A 21,558-nucleotide genomic window follows, 5' to 3' on the forward strand; every position below is an offset into this window, starting at 1 on the left:
TGTTATCTCTACCTAAGGACATTAGTTCAAGTCTTGTGACTCTATATTGTGAAACAAATGTTAGCTTTCATGGCTTCATCTATATGCTTTGTAAGCTCACCTTGTAGTTACATGAATTTGTCTATCTTTTAATTTTTTTTGTTTGAATTATGATGCGAACAATTTGTTTTTGTATTTAAAACTATGTTTCTGTGTATTTCAGAAATATATTTATCTTAAAAAAACATCAAATTAATAAAAAAAATATAAAAAATTTATTTTAATATATTTAAAAAAAAAATATTTTAAAAAAATACGATCCAAATTACAATGTCAAAGCCATTGTAATTTATAAATTTCCTTTACAAACTAAACTTCTCTTAACTTTCATACATCAACTGCTTATATTCTTTTCAATAAAAAATAACTATTCTAAAATTACTGATTAACTTGATGGTTAAGTTTTAAATCAATTATCGACATATCGAGTTGTTAACAATAATTGAATCTCTCTTGTAAATGATCTTAACTTATACTCCTCTCCAACCTAATTCTTGGCTCTAATCCATCCTCTCCAACCTTCAGGTTATGCTTTAAGAACTTCAATTTGTACATGCATTGATGTTCAAGAAAAAATAGTTCATACCAAAAGCTGATCAGCATACAAGACACTCGTCACCTTCTCACGGATCATACAGCAAACAACAAATTATAGATATATAAAATGAACTAAACATCACAGAGCCAAAGATCATCTAATAAAATTAAGGATCAACAACAGCTAGTCATAGTTATATATGGACTGGACCGAGCCACGTCCTGAAGATTTTTTAATTTATTTTTTTAACATCTTAAATGACTAGCTTCAGTCCAATACAAGGATAGTATTTGTTGAAGTTCAACAGACCTTGGCAGAGTGCTTCGTGAAGATCACTATTATGAGTTTATGGACTTGTTTAATTCCTATATATGATTTTTATCATTCCAGATTTGTATATAAAATGGTTCGATTGGATCTTAAAGACGTAGAAGCTAATCATTTAAGATGTTCAAAGGCACAAAGTATGATCCAACACAACGTTGCCCTCTTTTATTAATCGCCAACGTTACTATATTTTGCATGTTAATTTGCATTCCACGTGAACTCGTGCTTGAACTCATCGCTATATAACTGCTGTTCGTGCTCTTGATGAATCACGTTGCTTTCTTTTCTTTTTCATCTGAAATTGTCTCTCTTCCATGTTAATTGGATGCTAGCTCAATGAGTCTTGAAATACGTAATGCATGGGGATGTTCCTTACAGGGTTTAAACACGAGACCTCCTAGCTAGGAGCTTAACTGCTATCTGCGCGCGAGGCTCTCTATAGTCTTCATATTTATGTCATCATGGAATTTATCAGCTTTTCATTCTTCGTCAGTCCTACAGTACATTCAGGGCTAGCATGAGACAGATATCTGGAAACTTGATTAAGTTAGGCAGAGGTCCGAACTGGAACTGGAGAAATTGAAATTTATCTTCCTTTCCCCCATAGAGAAAGACGGGCTACTGCGTAGTAGCTAGCACTTAATCCAAATTAATCAGTAATCATCTCTTGATACATAATCATACTGTAATTAGCAACGACACATAATCTTCCCATGTTAAGCCCTGCTATCGCTCCCAGAAAGACGGGCACGGTGATCATGACTGAGGAAACAATCACAGAGATTTATGGTTATGGCCCTGGACCGAGCCACGTCGTTAGGATACTGATGAACCATTTTTATATACTCGACCACTACAGGTCATTTATAGGAATTAACCAAGTCCATATCTATAAACACTTTTTGGCGACGGCAAGGTCTGTTTAACTTGAATAAACGTCTAGGTGTTCCTGAGGCCACGTATTTATATATAAAAAAATTCTGAAAATATCACGGGTCAGCTGGTGGCAGTGTGGGGGTGAGCATTCAGGCAGTTCGAATAAAAAATAACTATTTTGAAAGAATTTTTTGAATTGCCCAATTGTTTTTTCAAATCTTCCTATATAAAATAATGTTTTGATCCTTCCAATTATATTTTACCTAAATTATATTTCAAGTAACTTGGATAGGACCGATTATCCCCTTTTTTTTACCAATTTTTATCTTAAATCTCGGTTGATAAAATTAAGCTCTAATTAAGAAAGATTTGAACGAATTACAACATTTGTTAGTTTTAAAAAATTATGAATAAACAAAAAATATAATTTGAGCATTTCGGGTTTCTGATTTTCATCATTTTACTTCAATTAAATCCAAAATAAGTTTCAGATAATTTTCAAATAATATAAAAAAAAACAATCATCAACACAAAACTTAGCATATTTTTGCTCAAGAATGGAGGCGACACCTTGATGATGAAAACATTGTTGTTCAAACTCGATAGCTACAAAAAAATATATCAAAGTTAAAAGATAAAAACATCCCTTGATGTAAGACAAAGACAATTATAATTCAAAATTAATTTAATAATACAACTAAAATGAAAAATGCTAAAAGTGTCCCTCCCATCTAGTTTTAATTTTTTTCCTCCAGGAGCATATAGGAAATTTCATTGTTCAAATAACAAAAAAAAAAACTATTATATCCCTATTCTCAAAGCCAGTTGTGTTCTGTTTATAAGGCAAAATTATCACTTGACTAATACAATCTACGATGACGATAAGTATATAAATTCACATTAAACTCAGGAGCTGTTGTAGTTTCTTTTAATATACAAGGTAGGTAGGTAGCTAGTGTCTGTAAGCATGCATAATATTTATTCAAGTTATATCTATCTCTTATCAAGAACAACTATCTTGCCCTGCTTAATTTCTTTTCAGTAATCCATTCTATATTTGACATGTTTTTTGTTCACGTTCTCTTAGATCCTCAAGACAATTTTCCCATGTGACCCTTCTGCTGATACTCTTAATTTACCTCGATCTTTTATATTTTGGATCAGCTCAATGAGTGCTGCTGTTTACATTCTTGATGAACAAGAGCCACGTTACTTTCTTCAATTTCTTTTCTTTTGGGTTTGTCTCTATTCCATGTTCCACCATTTTAAGCCAGCAACACCATATTGTTGGTGCTAAAGTCTCTATGAACTGATGCCTTAATTTGAATAAGAGGAGTGAGAGAAGATCAAAATTGAAATATATTTATATGAATTAGCTAGCTGCATCAATTAGTTACACCTACAAAAATATCCTTCTGGTAGAAGAGATTGGGAGGACGTGCATGTGTTCTCTTCTAATGCTTAATTAGAGACGATCTCATCCAAAACTATCTTGCTCAAGAAAGCAATGCCATGCAGTTTCCACATGTTCTCGATCGGGCCCTCATTGACCCTCTGGTTTTTAGTTGTTTCTAGCTAATGCTTAATTATGGTCAATTATGTTTTTTTTTAGAGGTCATATGGTTTTTATGGATTGAGACTAAATCTCTCTTTGATCGGGTTTATTTTATTCATATTTAATTGTTTTTTCATAATAATTTCTTCTCTCACTTTCTCCTATGGAATTCAAAATCATTAGTTACCGAATATTAAATTTAGATGAAAAATCTCAAATGATTGATCTAGCGGCATTTAACGAGGGGGTTTGCTCTATCTAAGATTTTAAATTTAAATCCAGCAGACATCAAATTTTTTTTTGAGTCAGGGCTTAATTCTATATAAAAACTAGTTGCGAACTGTGAAAAAACTTTATGATATGTGTAAGCTGATAAAAATATCCTGGGTTTTTTTAAAAAAATTAAGGTGAAAACAAAAATAAAATATCAATTAAGAGATCAAAAAATTGTTTTTTTTTTGGCAAAAAAATGGAAGAACCAATTGGGTTGAAACGAAAAGGGCCTTTACTTGTAGATTCAATTTTTCTCAAAATTTCGAACCTCAATATAATAAAAAACTCTGACTCAAAGCCTTATTACAAACCTTAAAATACTTTGAGTTAGGGATCGGCGGTTAGAGAGGTCGACATAACGATTTTGATATTGTTTTTCATTGCACTTTATAGTAATACCTGGGGCATACTTAATTAATTAGCCAATTCAATAATAACCAACATATATACCATATTAAAAAACAAAATAAATTCTTTGAAATTACAGCAAGAATTATTTAAATCTTAAACAAAAACTTGTGTGAGTAATCTATGATCTATTTCCTATTTGTTAGGTATAATTAATTTTATACATTTATTTTATACCATACACGTTAATTTTTCAGATAAACAAAAATAAAACCCCACATAATTGTTCCCTTCAAAAACTATTGTCTAATGCTAGACAAAGATAGATATCCGAAACGTAATTAAATACAGAAGCAGATGTCCGAACTCCGAACTGGACCTCTGAAGATAACTTATCTTTATGAATTGTTGACTCAAAAACCTATAGATCTTGAGGTCCTTTCTCGATTATGGTACACAGCTTCGACACGTTTACATTGTCCATATATATGTTATCTTGGCTGTACTTTCATTCCTCTTCTGTAATACCATATCTTGCATCTTTGGGTGTTCATGGATTCAACCAGACCAAGATATTTTTTCCCATGTGATCTTGATCCGTTTGCGATACGACATCGTCAATTATTGTTGTTAATTATTGAATAATTAAGGAAAACCCTCGTCAAAATCCATCTGTAGTTCTTTCTTTCTCTCTCTCTTTCTTCTTCTAATGGAAGGTAAGGTGGTGGGTCTTGAAATATATTATAGAAGCAGCCTTTTTCAATTTTTAAATTCCACTTTCACTTTAGCATTTCTATGTTTTGAGTTTTCTGATGAAAATTCCAAGTCTTCAAAGCAGTTAGATGGTATTAATTTGGTTAAATCTTATTGTTGTCTTTTTTAGATATAGAATGATTGATAAGGACTCTAAAGTACTAAAAATATTTTATTTATATTAAATGATTTATAACTTTTTAAAATCACATGAAATGTATCAATATTTTTTTATGAAAATAATTCACAAGTTCAAATAATTTTTTAAAAAAATCGATAACAATATGCATGGTCACATCATTTTAACAGATTTTTTTTTTTAAAATAAAGTTAGTAAAGAACTATTATTTTTATCACGCGTAATATAAAAAATAAATAAATAAAGTTGTCATTTTAATTATAAAAACTATATTTCACAATAAACAACTATGATTTTAATTAAAAGTAAGAGGTACTTGTTTTATTTCAAAAACAAAATAATATTTTTTAAAATGGTAGATGCTTTAATTTCACAAGAAAACATACATTAATTTTAGATGAAACATAGTTGTACTTTAGAAGAATAACAATAACAACCAAACAAAGTGAAAGTCAATGATCAGCATTGATCAAAATTTCCACCAATCACAGTGCGTCACATGTAATTGTTAGGCTCGCAAGTTTGACTTTAACAAAAACAATCACTAATAGTTATGAACAAAAACTAAAAACTTAAAGAGAAATTAAACTTGCAAAGCAACTTTGACTTGAACAGTGCTTTAACTTTTTTTATTTTTTATTTTATTTTTTAATATTAAATTTACTGTAAAAACAGAAATAATTGTTTAATTTAAATTTTTTAGTTTCAATTTTATTTTTTAATATTAGATTTATTAAAAATTGAGTTTTATAATTTATTATTTATATAGTAACATATTCTTATTATCCAAGTCATAAATTTAATAATTTAACTTGAATTGATTTATGTCGATTCAATATATATCTTAATATTTAAAAGTAAAAAGATATTATTTTAAAAAAATCTTAAACAATCTATGTTTTTATCAATTATTCAAATTATTTTTAAATATATCAAGTTAACTAAGTTAAATCGGATCATCTTCTCTATAAGTTAATTTTTTTTAAAAAAAAAACATGTTAATAATGCTAATTATTTTTTATGTTTAAAAAATTGAATAGTATACTTAATTACTAATTCCAAATTAACATTTCTCATTACAGAATTATCCAATGATCAACAATTAACAGCATAATATCTCGTCCCATCAAGCTTGGCTTTTCTCGTCACAAATCAATGCACGTCGTCATTTTATCCATGGATAGACGATAACCTTCCCCAAATACTGGAAGAGATTATGACTTTTGCATAAAATGACGAATCCTTAATAAAGAGTCTGCTTGGGGACAGAGAGTAGTGTTTCCTTTTAAGTGATTTATGGCCGCGATGTGCCAACTTGTAGGGAAGTGGGTCGACACAGTAGTGAGGGCAGACCTAGGTTTTATTTCTTTGCCAAACTCAATTACTATAATTAATTAATTTCATATATATCCACTTTAATCTGCAAATATTTATTTGACTAGCGCAAATATATTAATTAATTAATTAATTAATATTCCTTTCGGATAATTTGGCCATGGGTATCCTAATCAATCTACTTACAATTAAGGCAATCAAACTCTCATATATAGTCATATATGTCAAGCGCACTTACATCTAAACTAAAAGCTAACCTTAAATTTCTTGAAGTTAATGTTGCCTTTAGCAGACAGATAAATATATGTATAAATGCCTCTACAATTTCCCAAGTTGACAGTCGAGGCAGTCCTGTTCGCCAGAATAATACCAACTGTAGTAGAATTATTGTGAAAATTCATGGTCTTGGGCCAGGGCAATAAGCATGCCGATCATTTCTTCTTTAGCCGTGGCGTGCACGCGTGCACGTTAACAGATGAGTAGATTTAAGTGATTAAATATATAAAATTAGGGCAATAACCCGTTTTCACACCCCCTCCCTCTGTACATTTAAGTGATGAGTAGATTTAGTTCTTATATTATCATTTTTAATTTAAATTCACTGCAAATCATTAAAGATCTTGCAAAATATGGAGCAGTTTAAATTTGCATGATGAAATATATAAAATTAATCTAATTTAAAAGATGGAATGTTTTTATATATATTTTATTTTAAAAATATATAAAAAAAAACAACTAGTGAGCGAAGACAACTTTATTACATTTGAAGTCAAATAATTTAGTTAATGAGGTCATCCAAGGATAAATTAATTGCCTCAGCAACTCTAATTAATCAGTTTATTAACTCTAAAGAAAGTTATTTTTTAACTAAGTAGATATCTGAATCTTCTTTCACTAAAATGTAGAACAGGAAAGTTAAATTTTCTTGTATGATCCAACCCTGAGACAGGAAAAAAAAAATCGTTGATCTGTTTTTTTTCTCCATTACTGTGCTTTATTCCATAAACAAGGCAAACTATCTAACATCTAAAATCTAAACAAAATACAAACAAGAAAATCACATAAAAATAGAAAACATAAAAAAAAATAAAAATTACATCACCATACATGTTACTAATTATTAATTAATTAAACAAGCATATCCACCTTACATTACCCAGTAACAATAAATCGCAAAGTCTTTGATCCCTTTGTTTTATTTCTTCTCATATTCTAAGTAAAAATATACTGAGTTCAGGCCCTCCATTTCCTTCAGGATTCATCATATAAAACGCCTCTGAGTCACGGCTCCCTACAACTCGCTCGAACTTAGCCCTCATATACAGCAACTCACCTTCCCCACCACCGCTCTTCCGCCCATCCTCCACCACCGGAATCACCCCAGCACCGACTGAAACACTCTGCACAGTTCCAAGCACGTACCAATCAGAATATGTGCACCTCCTCGACACGGCGTATCCACACTTCCTTCCATTACAATACATAGTCCATGTGGGTTCATTAAACAGCTTCCCCGGCCGGCCTGTCTGAACCTGAGGAGCACGAACCTTATCGCATTCCAGGGCGATCCTGACCAAACCCGATGACATTTCCTTAACTAACATTGCCGTAGAAATCGAAAGCTCGAGTAAGAGAACCGGTTCAGAGCCAGGATCATCCTGGACTGCGAAGCTGACATGACCATGGCGGTTTCCGAAGAGGGTTCCGGTGACTTTCCGGCCAAGAGAAGGGGTTAAGGAGAGGTACTGGGTTGGGGTTGATAGCCATTTACAGGTTTTGGGGATGATTATATTGGGGAAAGATATAATCTTGAGGATTGAACGAAAGAAACAAGTGAATCTTGAATAGATTTTGGTATCATCAAAGCGCTGTGAAGAGAGTGGAGAGTGATGATCTTCTTGTTCAGGGATTGATCTCATGTAGTTAGATGGGATTATTTTTCTTGTGCTTCTGCTACAGCTACTGCTTCTTTGAAGGCTAATCTGTTGGTGTTTCATGGTTAATTAATGTTCAATGTCACAAAGAGAAGTTAAAAAGAAAGAAAGAAGGGGAAACTAGTCGGTATTTGAAGCCAAGGAGCTTGAACAAGCTAGCTAGGTTTAATTGAAGAAGGTTTAGAGGAGATGTCGAATCAAAGAGAAGAGGATGGATAGATTAATTGGTTTTGCATAGAGAGAATTGGCAGAGGGAGAGAGAGAGAGAGAGAGGTGTGGGATTGAGGGAGGAGAGGAGAAATGGGAGATGAAAGAGGCCGACAAGGTGATGATAGTGTTTGGAGGTGGCCAATATAAAGGGAGACTGTGGAGTTTTGCGGTGTGGTGGTGATGATTTCTTGGACTCCTACGTATACTTGGTGTGTTTTAACATTTTCATATGTTTCCTTGCAAAGCATCATTATGGCCCCTCATTCTCTAGGTGCTTTACACTATAGTCATCGATGATCTCCACCCTTCATTATGCTTGTGGGTCCCCCTTATTTTCTTCAACACTTCATCTCCACCATCAATTCAACAATCACACACGTTTGGTAGGCAGGTATCGTCCAGCCCGATGAAAATCTTATTAAGGATCACATAAATCTCTGTGTTTTTTGGGGTTTTAATGATGACAATATCTCATACTAATTTCCACATATTAATATCAATTCCTTTTCCAATCACATCTTACATCTATTATTTATATTTGAATTGATTTTACATCCACATAAAAAAATAATTATAAGTCAAAATAGTATAAAAATACTAGTAGTTGGAAGAGGCACTTGAGATTTGCCGTTTGCATCTGCAATTGAATTCTTTATAGCCCATTTCCTCTCTCTCTCGTCTGTCATTGACCAAAATTACTGCTCTATTTCATGATTTCAAGATTGGTGTATGCTTTACACCTCTAGCTTTGATGGAGGCCTTGCAATATTGAATTATTTCATGTAGAGGACCACTTTCTTTAATTTCTAAAATGGTATTGGGTTAGATCTTTAAATTAAATTGGTCCATATACAAAGTATTTTTCAACAATCTGTTTCCTTGGAAGAATTAACTATATATATATATGCTTGAAGATCGACGTATATATATTATTTTGCTCAAGTTGAAGAAAACATTCAAATCATAGTAATCAATATGCTATAAAATTACCTTGCAATGACATTTAATTATTTTTTTTTGGTTAATTTCTCTTTTTTTAACACCCAAATCGCTGAAAGGAAAGTACATTAGGAGAGTTGAAACCCTTCACACGTGGTGGGAGCTAAGACCTTTTGTTTTCAACTTTATTTTCTCGAGATTCTGTCAAGTACAACACTATAAATCATGTATGAACAGACAAACCTTTAAATATTTGCAATATATATATTCTTCAATATTACCTTGGAGATTTACAACATTTTTCATTACTCAAGAAAAACACACGCTTTAAAGGGTAAATTGTAGCCAAAAAGTATGTAAACGACCTGCATGGATTACAGCCATATATTCATACAGCTCTATGTAAAAAAATATACATAGAGAGAGAAGGGGAGGTGACAGGAGGGTGACGAGCATGATGTTGAAGGTCAATACAAGATTATGTTTGTGAGAGGCCACTTTGTCCCCGTCCCTTGGAAAGCCACTAAATAAACTATGCATAATTCTTTTTCCCCCCCTTTGGAATCTCTTGTACAAAACACAGATTAATACGGCTTTATATAACATATAAACCATCATTAATTACTTTATTCATATTTAAAAATAAACATTTTGGACGGTTCCAACCTTTTCCATGCTCTATTTAATTAATTATATGACTAATCTCATTGGTGGCCTAACCCATGCATCATAGAGGGCTGCCCTATGATCAATGACAATTTTGCGCACGCCACTTGGCCAATAGTGGCACCAGTAGCTGACATTTCTTTCCTTTTCATATATAATGCATGCATAACATGTCTTCTTCAATTTAACATCACCATTAATTAATTAATTAATTAATTATTCTAGAAGGGATGGGGGAGTCTAGGATTGGTTTTCATAACAAAGAATCCCGTGTCTTACTTTAATAAATTATGGTTTGGATTTTATTAATTAACCACCAAAATATAATGTTAAAGATTATTTAGGGTGTTTTTTTAATGGATAGAAAAGGACCTACAACATTTTATGTGTGCTCTATTCTCAAGTGACCAATTCTATTGGAAAACTGGGCATTGTCTTGCTCTCTGGCATTTTATATGTAATGTCCTCTTATTTAACTCTGTTTGAGAGTGTGATTGTAATTATTTTTTAAAATATTTTTCATGTTAAAATATATCAAAATAATATTTTTTATTTTAAAAAAATTATTTTTAAGATCAACGCATCAAAACGATCTAAAACATATAAAAATATATATTTTTTAGCAAAAAAAAATTAAATTTTTGTGGGACACGATTTGCACCACATTCTCAAACGGTGCCTTCAAGAAGAAGTTGACGCTAGTTTAGAATTGATTTCTAGATTAAAATTAGTAGAAAACTAGTAAAATGCCACTTATTCCGCTAGGGTTCGGATAAAAATTTTAAAATAAAAAAAATATTAAGAGTAAGAAGAATTTTTTTCTTGTGTTATCAAACCTAACTTAATATGTTCACGTGAACAGTGGAGTTGCACTCTCCACTGTTCACTTATGTGAACAGTGAAGAGTGCAGCTCTTCACTTTAAAAAAACACAGCAAGAAGCATGAAAAAATTGCTTGCGCAAAACCGCAAGTGAAACATCAAATTTTCAAGGGTTCCATGGCCAAAACACAGCTGCTGAAGATAACCAAACATTATGTTATTGAGTTTGACAAAAAAACACAGAAGCTGACGCAGAGCCAAACACTCCTTATAGACAATCAAAGATCTCTCTTTAAAAGCCTTTTTTGTTAGCCATGTTATTGGCTATTAGTTACTACATGATTTTGCAGTAGAATAATTTCATTTTATGAATATTCCTAGGTTCAAAAACTTAGTTTTAATTAACTTTAACAATAAAATAGCTTACTTGAATTTTATACAATATTTTTATTTCAAACATAATTATAAAAAAAATTAGCAGTATATTTCTTACGTGGATAATTTTTTTTTAACATCCCTCCTCACATGAAGTTCTTGCTTGGCCATTAATTCAATGATTTTGATGATAAAAAAAATCCTTTGAAATACCTAAATCCTGGTTGCTTATATAGAAATTGGTTATTGATGATGTTCTAAAAAATTCAGATATCTTATGAGCAAGTACTCAAGTTCAAGATAATATAGGTATGATAAATATGTTTGATCCAAGACACTTGGACTTGATAGTTTGGCAAGTTCAAAGAAATAATCATCCTCCCTTAGCATGCCCAAGGGAATGAGATAATGTGGGTCTAGTGAATATGACAGATCCAAGGTTTTTAAACTTGGACTTAGTAATCAGTCAAGTCCATGATAATATGGGTTTAACAAAAATAATAGACTTGAGGCACTTGGACTTGACATTCTAACAGGTCTAAGGTAACGACCATCTTTCTTTGGCACGCCTAAGAGAATGACCATTATTTTTTGGCACGCCCAAGAAAATAAGGTAATGTTGTGGGTCTGGCGAACATGTCAAACCTGAAACACTTGGACTTAGTAATCAGTCAAATATAAGATAACATGGATCTAACAAACATGTTAAACCCAAGATACCTAGATTTGACAGTTAGCTAAGTCTAAGGTAACGATTATCCTTTCTTGGCACGCCTAAAATAACGATTATCCTCTCACATTGGGCACACCCAAGGGAGGATCCCCATTTCTTTAGGCGTGCTCAAGACTTGGCATATGTCAAGCCCAGTATGTCGGGACTTAACACACTACCAAGCCCAAAGCATCTTTACTAGAACATTGTTTGTTTTCCTGAAAATTTATATCCATAAATCTTTTTTGATCCGGTGTTTTTTGGTAAAGACTTGTTTCATCATTCTGAAATCATTTTTTTGAAAAATCTAGTCCATTGAATAGATGGATTTCACTTCTTGTTGACCGCACAAATCAACCGTTGAAAATTCATCAGTGAATTCGGAAAAGATTAGCATTATTCATATAGCAATTTATAAACTGTGTGCCAGACATTGGGTGTTATCTCTGAAAATCTAGTTAAAACTACTGATATACCAAAAACATCTGTCTGTGACTGAAAATTTACTCAAAAATTTCATCAACTAAACTAGTACAAACCCTCCTATTATAAGAGGATCTATGTCATGCTTCATCACCCTGAAGCCACCTGACTTCCTGAATCATTGGAGACAGATTCAATCTTGCCAGCTTTCCTCTTGTGACAAACATCAGATGACAACCTGAGAAAACAGAGAAAAGTATGAGAATCTTGTAAAAAAAAAAGAAAAATATTCATTTGCATTATGCTAGGAAGCAGAATTGTCCAACCAAGTATAAAATTTTATATGTGCATCTTGCAGCTTGTTAATTGCCTCTTAAACCTAGAATCTCTGTAATTCTACATTTAGCTGAATCTCAAAATAGCTAAGTTTTCGTGTCTTCTGTTTTTCTGCAACTAAACAATTATAGGATGATAGAAAACTAGGAGATTTCTTTAAGCATGGATTACAGGAAATTAAACCCAAGCGTGTGTAAATAGGTTTATACCCCAAGTGCAATGAAGTGTCGGAAAGATCTTCTTCTTCCTGTGGTTTGCGATTACTATCAGGTTTCGAACTTGCTACGGCAAATCTCCTGTCCAAAGGACTTAATTCCAGGAAAGCAGACTTTGGCCGGGATCCTCGTTTGAGTTCCTCAATCTATGTACATTTGGAGACAAAAGAAACAATTAATCAATCATGAAGATTGACACTTAAAAAAATTATCGAAACTGTACATGATCGAACCTGTTTACGCAGAGATTCGTTCTCTAGAGTGGCCTTTTGCTCCTGAAAATAAAAGCAGAAAAAAAAAATTTGTATCAAAGATACTTAATTGGAAAGGGATAGGTACGTTGACAAGGGCATGCAAGTTATAATGAAATGCCTTCTTTACCTGCATTTTGGATTTCTTAAGCTGATCCATCAGCATTTGTTCCTGTAACAATTAACAATGAGTTACAAGGCATTCGAAAGCAAAGTTTCGGCAAAGTCTCAGCAGGATATGATCAAATACAAAGAGAAGCTGCTCATTATAGAATTTGTTTACCTTCTTGTCCTTAACAGACAGAATTCCTGCACTTAATTGATGTTCTAGGTGTTGCAGCTCCTTGAAACTCAAGCCATCAAGTTGTTGACCCATCATCTGCCTGCAAGAATCATAAGGGCGGCATCAAAATAGAATTCTCGATTCTGAAGAAAAATTTAGCCTGGAATTGAGATCAATTCATGATGACTTACAAGCATGTCAACCGTAACTTTGAGAGTTCATTTTTCACTGCATTAACCTCCGCACTATTTGAATGCTGTTTTCACAAAGATTGTTAAGCGCTTATTTAATATAGTTTGGAGATAAACTGACAATAAGATACTGTTTTTAACTGTAGCATACCTCTGCCCCATGGTCATCAGAAGGATGGCCACTATAATCCAAATCCAGGCCACTGCCATATCTTGAAAGTGTGTGTTCCATGCTGCAATTCAAGAATTGAAAGAGATTGTGATAAGAATTAATTTGCTCTTCCTTGTTATTCAACACGTGCATTACTGAAAATTTTCTCTATTGGTATGTGTGGAAATCTGCTAATTACACACATTGACTGGCATAGCAATGTTAAAATCTATGCGCTACATAGCTTATAGGAAATAGGGCTCTTATGCAAGGCTTATCAATGATTTAGTTCACTCTCTTGAACCAGTTCCAGGCTTCTGAAAATGGCCCAAAAACACCACCATCTATCCAACTCTAGCCCAAAACCAATGGCACGCCGAACAACTTGAAGTTTTATTTGTAACCTTTAAAAATAGGAATAACTTAAAGTTTTCTTTATCATCTTTTTATTTTATTTTATTAATATGAGTATTCGAGTTAGCTTGCATGTACCTAGATTAATTTTACGGATCCTAAAGTTAATGACCATGTTCAATAACTATCATATTAACGATTATATGGTTCAAACCTAAAATTACAGATGAGTAAATCATTTAGTCTCGAATTTTTATAACTGGATCACTTATTATTTGATATGGTTATAACTTTTATTTTTACCCTGAGAAGTACTATTCCTTTTCTTTCCATGCAACTTTACTATCCAAAAAAGAGATGAAAGGAAAGGGGGAAAGAAAAAAAAAAACTGAAGTAGCTTCCAATTGTTAATTTTCTAGGGTTTGTGTTAATATCCTGTTTGAACAACCTCGATTTATCTATATATCCTAGAAGCCATCCCCTTCATCTCTCGATGGCCCCTTTACTTTTGAATTTATGTTTTATAATTTTGTATTCAGTGGCCCATTGACTTGCTCTGCCTTTTAAGTCACAAGTCACTTGGACACGAGTTTCACCAAGACCTGGCCATCAAAAATTCAAAAAACACAGCAGCTGCCATGGATGCGATGCACAAGAGATCAAGAACAAAACAAGAAAGGAAGATAGGGAAAACCCCTTTACATGATATCAAATCTTGACTCTGTTAAAACAAGTAAAACGATTTTAGATTCAGATCACATGGTAATTCTATAAAAAAAGGAAAAGCATAACATACCTTGTGCTTGAAAATTCATAAAGCTTTCCTGTGCTAGAGAAGACTATGACAGCAACCTCAGCATCACACAAAACTGATAATTCTCTAGCTTTCTTCAGCAACCCATTCCTGCGTTTGGAGAAGGTGACTTGCCTGCTATTCAAGTTTTCTATCCTCTTTATCTCAATCTTCCCTCTCCCCATTTTTTTCCTCTCTTCAGTCATGTATGCTAATGGTCTCTCCTAGTCTCCTCCAACCCAGAACTCTGTGCAACCAACAAGAATATGAAACAACAGATGTGTGTTTGAATATATAAAGAGAGAAGAGGAAACCAAATCTTGATTTACAATAACTATGTTGCTTGAATTGATAAGGATTGTGAAGGACTAATGAAGGAAAGTGTGACCAGAATTAGTATACTCGTAGGAAAGGTGACAGATAGGATACTATATGTAGCAATTATCCAATTTTGGTTAACTTTTAATTACTTATGAGGTGGTTATTTACCTCTTTTAGAATTTTTGGTAAATGGGTGTTTGATGCCAACATGGAAACCCTAAAAAATGAAAATCAGTGGACCAATGAGATTAGTATTTGTAGTATTGTAAAATGGAACAGTTTATTTTTAAGAAGATAAAACTCTCAATGAATAATAATGGATATTACTATACATAGGGAACCTTAATAGGGAAGGTTTTTATATCTCTTTTTTGGCTTTCCTGCTGGATTAATATGGGAAGTTGTCCTAACCTGTTGTGTTGCAAAGATTGTGTTCTGCTCTATCTATATATATATTAATTATTTAGGGTTTAATGGAAAGTTTATATCAGAGGCATTCTAATTTTAGCACAGTATAATCTTGATAAATTAATAATTTTGATTAAATTATATTTTTATTCGATCCCAAGTTTAAATAAATCTCCTTGGTTCCATTGTATTAATTTACTGAGATTTAACTATATATATAGTGATTTTATTTAGATGTAAAATTTGAATTAAAGTGGTCTGTGCAGTATGTGTTGGAACTCTAGAGATCATTGCATTTAAACAAATAAAATAAATCTCTAGAGATCTTTTTTAATCATAATACCAATTGATTAATTGAAAGAAAAGTAGTGAATTTTTTTTCAGTGAAAATAAATAGAAGAAAGAAAAACTAACGTACAAGATGTATTGTGAATTGCTATTGTATATATTTGATGAAAATACTTTGCTTATTTCTTTTATTTCTTTTTTCAAACATTCTTTATTTAGTTTACAAGGTGAGAAAATTCATGGAAATATTATTTTAATTAATTACAATAGATTTTTTATTAGAAATACTTTTTATGTTTTTTTGCTAGTGTAGGGGTGAAAAAAAAGTTCTTGATAATTACATTTTTTAATGTTGGCGTTTCGTTTTACCTTGTGAACTAAATGAAAAACTAAAAGTATTATAATTAAAAATAAGAAAGTTATTTTAATTATTAAAAAGTATTATTCATTTAATTATTAAAAAGAAACCAAAGTTAAATGAGTAAAAGAGTAGTAAAAAACCAGATTCAACTCTAGTAAACTTCACCAACCCACGACTCGAGATAAACCCACATAAAGAAAAACAAAAAAAAATAACAAAGTTTAAGGCTCAATAACCTAATGTCAAATGATAAAATTAAAAAAAATCAAAAAGAAAAAAAAAACTTAAGTAAACTTAGGTTAACTCCACTATCCCGCAACCAGAGATATAAGATTGGGATAACCCCACAAAAAAATTAACAATTGCAAGAAAAAAATAAAAATGACCTAAAAAAGACTGATGTTAAATTGAAATAATCTTCGAAATCAGTGGCCCGAGTCATGGGATCAATCCTAGTATAAAAACCAAATCAAAGAAAATAATCAAGGACTAAATTAGAAAATAAAATAAGTTTCAAAATGGATAAAAAAATGGCAATAAAAAGAATGAGGACAATTGGTCAAATAAAAAATTAAATAAAATAAAATATTCGGGAATGAAATTGAAACAAAAAACAAATCAAGAAAATGATTAAAAAAGAATCAATCAACAGAACGATGATCAAATTGAATAAAAAAAATTAAATTAACTAAAATGTATGGGATGAAATCAAAAATAAAAGAAACTTCAAAAAGCATTAAAAACAAAGCATATAACAATCACAAGAATGAAGACCAAATTGAAGTTAACAACAACCAAAGAATTTGATTTTTAGCAGGCCGACACAAAAATCAAGGTTGGAAAGAGAAAAGAGTGAGGAAAAAAAATGTTCACCGGAGACCAACCATACATTTGTTGTTGACACGCATCAAACCACCATGTAGAGGACAACTCTCTGCTTTCAACACCGTCGTTGGCGATGACATTTGAACATCGAGAGGTGTTGCACGCACCACCCAAACAGCGCAATTGCCTCCCACCTGCTAATGCGTGCACACGCCAACAACTTTTCATTTTTTTATATTTCATATTTATTTAAAGACCTAATTGTCCCTCTTTTCAATTGAAAATATAAAAAAAAACATATAGATAATACCCAAATAGACCTAACCATGAGTTTTATTTTTTAGAAATGCAAGGGCAATATGATCATTTAATTGTGCATTGAAAGGTGAAAAATACTAAAATATCCTTATAGTCGGCTTTATTTATTTTTTTAACTTCTAAAGGTATGTTAGTTATTAAATTGTTCATGTAAAATGCAGAAGAACGTATTTAACCCTAATAAATATGAAAATGACAAATAAACCCCAATGAAAATACATTTATACCTCTAAGACCATGTGTTGAGTTTTTCAAGTAAGGGAAAATGATATTTTTATTGTTCTAATTCATAGTAAATTTTGTTAAATCATTGAGGCCATTTAGTTTTTTGTACTAGATAACTTGTTCGCGCTTTGATGCGAGCTAGCCAGATTTTTTTAAAGCTTAAAAATAATGACAACATGTTGTAAGTGTATTTTAAAAAATGAAAAAAAAATTAACAGCTCCACGTCAAAGAAAGAGAACAGAAAAAAAAATATCGACCGTCAATCCCTAAGAATCCAAATGATGAAAGATAAAATTGAAAAAAAAATCAATGAACAAAAAAAAGTCAAAATTATGGATCCGATGATGAAATAAAAAACAAATTAAATTTTGATAAAGATACCAAGAATAAATATTTAAAACCAAAACATTGAGGGCCAAAACATAAAATACCATCAAATATTGAAATGATGGGCTAAATTAAAAATTTCTAAGTCTACAAATTCACAAAAGAATCCAAAACAAAAAATAAATCAAGTGAGTGAGAACTATATTTGAAAAAATTAAAAAAATCAAAATCAAAATACACCATTTAATGCTTAAAATGCTTGACCTAACGAGTTGACTTATTACCTAAGGAACCCGGGGCATAGGCTAGCCCAGGTCTCAAAAGTAATTGGAACAGAGGACAAAAAAACATTTGATGCTTATATTTAATTCAAAAGCAAAAATTCTCATAAAAAAACTAAATTGAACAGAGCTAAAAAAAAAAAACCCTCTAGGTAATACTTGTTTTTTAAAAAAATAAATGGAAAATCCCATAGGAATTGGAAAAACAAAAGTAAAAAAATATTTGATGATGAAACTGAAAAAAATAAGCTAGTAAAATGGGAAAAAACCAAGCAAATCTGGGTGAACCTTCTAAATTCAGGTTAATCTCTTGAAGTTGCAAGATATTAAATTCCAATCTAGACTCAACTAAGAAGTTCAATATAAAACAAAGTCAACATTTAAGAGTGATATAAGTTAATTTATTTTAAAAAATTCTTGTTAAAAGAGCAAGATCTAACAAAAAGCACCAAAAAAGCCGAAGCAATATCAAACCAATTTAATGATGAATGATGAAATAAATTAATTTAATCTAATTTAAAAAATCATTCAAAAAAAGGTAGATCCAACAAAAACAAAAAAAAACCCTGAGGCAACCCGTGTTGCTCTAAAAAAGTTAGAAAAGTCCCCTCGAAAGTGAAAAACAATACCGAAAGATCAAACCAAAAAAACCCGAGTCAACTCAGCTTAACTTTAATTACCTGCAACCCGAGATATGAGATAGAGATAACCTTATAAAAAAGAATTCAGAACAAATCATGAAGCTCAAACCCCAATAAATTAATGTTGAATGATGAAAATAGAAAAAAAAAAGAAATTTTAAAAAGAATTTAAAAAAAAAAACTTAAACTGGGCTAATTATCGAAACTGGTGAACTAGGTCATGATTGTGAAAAACAAACACGAAAAAATAACGGAACAAAATTCTCAATCATAAAAAAATTATAAAATAAAATAAAAAACAATGATGACTCAATCACACACAAAAAATAATTAAAAATAATAATTAGGGATTAAATTAAAAAAATAAATGAAGAAAAGGATTAAAAAAATGCAATAAAAAAACGGGGAACAAAATTGGAAACAAAAAAAATTAAATTAAATTTAAAGGATGAAATAAAAAATAATAATGTAAAAGATAAAATAATAGCAATCAAAAGAATAATGACCAAATTAAATTAAAAAAAATTATATGAAATAAAATATAAAGGAATGAAATTGAAACGAAAAAAAATTTCAAGAAGCCTTAAAATAAAAACAAATAAAAATAAAAAGAATAAAAACCAACTTTTAAACAAATACGAACCGGAGGACACATATGATTTTTTAAAGGCTCGACATGAAAATCAATATACAATAGAGAGAAAAGAAGGGGTAGAGAAAAAACTTTCATCATCGTCGAACTGCCACTAACCATGTCAAACGCACCACACCAATAGTTATGCCACCACCTAAACTTGACACGTCAGATGACATGACAGTGATGGTTGTTGGATTTTGGCCATTATAGTACATCCCATGTGCCACCTGTTTGGCGAGGAATGATGGGGCGTTGACGCGTGTGTAGCCTTTTATAATAATTTATTAATATTTTAATAATTAGAATTACTAAAAAAACCTAAGAGCATCATAATATTACAGGATAAAAAAAAACATGTGGCAAAGATGAAAATGTCCTCCTTTGCCATACTTAGATTTTTTAAAGTTAAAAGCTAGACATTTCATTTTACTATAGAAAAAATATAAAAAGATAAAACCCCCTCTCTACAAGACCAAAACTTTTAAGCTTTTAAGGTATCATTGTCCTTTAACTTTGTAAATAAAGTTAAAAATACACAAAAACCCTGGACAAAAAGCCTATTTTTTTTAACTTTCAAGGGTGACAAAGTAATTTCATTTTATATATATAAATATAAATTTATTAAATTACCCCGATCAATTGACAAATGACATTTTGATCTTTTGAAAAAGACAACTTTACCCCCTAAACCAAGGCAATTATTCAATATATTAAAAGGACAAGGTGGTCAACACACTACTTGAATCCCCAATTTTTCTCCTCCTCACCTACTACTGGAAAAGGTTAAGCCCTTTTATTTATTTATTTATTTATTTGTAATAATTTAGAGGTAAAAGATGCCTTTAAAATACGCTTATATAAGTCATTAAAAATATGGATTAAAATCAAGCAAATTTGGTTTAGGAGTATGTTTCTGATAATCCTAGAGGCGGAAAAAATGTTTTGCATCTATTATAAGAATTTTAAGGAAAGAGATATTGTCACTTTGTGTAGATTTTAAAAAATATTGTGTTAGTTTCTCATAAACACTTTTTTTTAAAATGTCTCAGAAGCAAAATAAAAAAAAATATTTTGAAGTTTTTGGGTTGTTTTTTAAACATTATTTATTTGTTGAGAATTATTTTAAAACATTAATTGTAGATAATTTGGTTAGTATAGTATAAAACTTTCATCACAAAAACTTCATTTGACTGGTCGAATCATGTTTTGTATGGATAAAACTGTGATTAAAATATGGCAACCTTTTTGAAATATCTAGATTGTAACAAAGTAATTCATTGTGAATCTAGATTGTTTTATAGCACAAATTACGTCTCTTTAACTGAGAAAAAAAAAGTAAATTAAAAAAATACCTAATGACAAAACCAAGAAAAATGACTTATACTTGCCAAAAAAAAATCTATGCAATGATTTTTGCTAAAAAAAATTTCATATTTACATGACAATTTGTTTTTTTTTTTCATATAAAACAAATCGTTTAATACCTCTATAAAAGCTTCTTTTTTTTTTAGATTCTATTTGGGAATGTGGTGCAAACCATGTTCGTCAAAAATTCAATTTTGTTTTTGCTAAAAAATAATTTTTTTATATGTTTTGGATAATTTTAATGCATTGATCTCAAAAATAATTTTTAAAAAATAAAAAAATTATTATTTTGATACATTTCGACATGAAAAATACTTTGAAAAGCAATCACAACCACACTTCCAAACAAGTTCTAATGATAGGTACTAGATCCGTTGTGTGTACATCATTTTCTTAGTTTTTATTATCCCCAAACATTTTATAGTATAAAATGCCTCTCTAATTCAATAAAATAGATAGAAGAAGAGGAAGAGCTAGGTATTGAAAAAGAAAAGGAAAACAAGAAGAAGAAGAAGAGAGAGAGAGAGAGAGAGAGAAAACTTTTAGAATGGTAAGAGTTTTTTTTTTTAATTACTGTCGATTAACGTGAGTCATTTTTTCCCCTTAAAGATGCCTACAAATTTGAAACCAATCATTACTAACTTCATAAATTATTAAAATTAACCAAATTCTCATGACCAAGAAACATAATTATGAAAAAAATTATAGTGTATAAAAAATATA

At 30.9% G+C, this 21,558-nt stretch overlaps 2 protein-coding genes across 2 annotated transcripts; both read right to left on the bottom strand.

Moving 5' to 3' along the window:
- Positions 1-7,131: 7,131 nt before the first annotated feature.
- Positions 7,132-8,501, bottom strand: LOC133689135 (protein MIZU-KUSSEI 1). The gene has a single exon (XM_062108902.1). It carries the CDS (start codon positions 8,178-8,180, stop codon positions 7,389-7,391), a length of 792 nt encoding a protein of 263 aa, XP_061964886.1. The 5' UTR covers positions 8,181-8,501; the 3' UTR covers positions 7,132-7,388.
- Positions 8,502-12,209: 3,708 nt separating this feature from the next.
- LOC133687979 (agamous-like MADS-box protein AGL18) lies at positions 12,210-15,256 on the bottom strand. The gene is made up of 8 exons (XM_062107341.1): positions 14,841-15,256; positions 13,691-13,772; positions 13,540-13,604; positions 13,349-13,448; positions 13,196-13,237; positions 13,048-13,089; positions 12,809-12,960; positions 12,210-12,501 (listed from the first exon to the last, which is right to left on the bottom strand). Exons 1-8 carry the CDS (start codon positions 15,041-15,043, stop codon positions 12,414-12,416), a joined length of 774 nt encoding a protein of 257 aa, XP_061963325.1. The 5' UTR covers positions 15,044-15,256; the 3' UTR covers positions 12,210-12,413.
- Between the last annotated feature and the right edge of the window lie 6,302 nt (positions 15,257-21,558).

Source organism: Populus nigra, chromosome 3 (assembly GCF_951802175.1).
Source record: "Populus nigra chromosome 3, ddPopNigr1.1, whole genome shotgun sequence".
NCBI lineage: Eukaryota > Viridiplantae > Streptophyta > Magnoliopsida > Malpighiales > Salicaceae > Populus > Populus nigra.

Excerpts from the sequence above, each read along its gene's own strand:
- LOC133689135 (XM_062108902.1), bottom strand. The coding sequence starts at position 8,180 with ATGAAACACCAACAGATTAGCCTTCAAAGAAGCAGTAGCTGTAGCAGA.
- LOC133687979 (XM_062107341.1), bottom strand. The coding sequence starts at position 15,043 with ATGACTGAAGAGAGGAAAAAAATGGGGAGAGGGAAGATTGAGATAAAG. Across the intron at positions 13,449-13,539 it reads AAGTTACGGTTGACATGCTT|GCAGATGATGGGTCAACAAC; the intron begins GTAAGTCATCAT and ends TGATTCTTGCAG. Across the intron at positions 12,961-13,047 it reads ACGAATCTCTGCGTAAACAG|ATTGAGGAACTCAAACGAGG; the intron begins GTTCGATCATGT and ends AAATGTACATAG.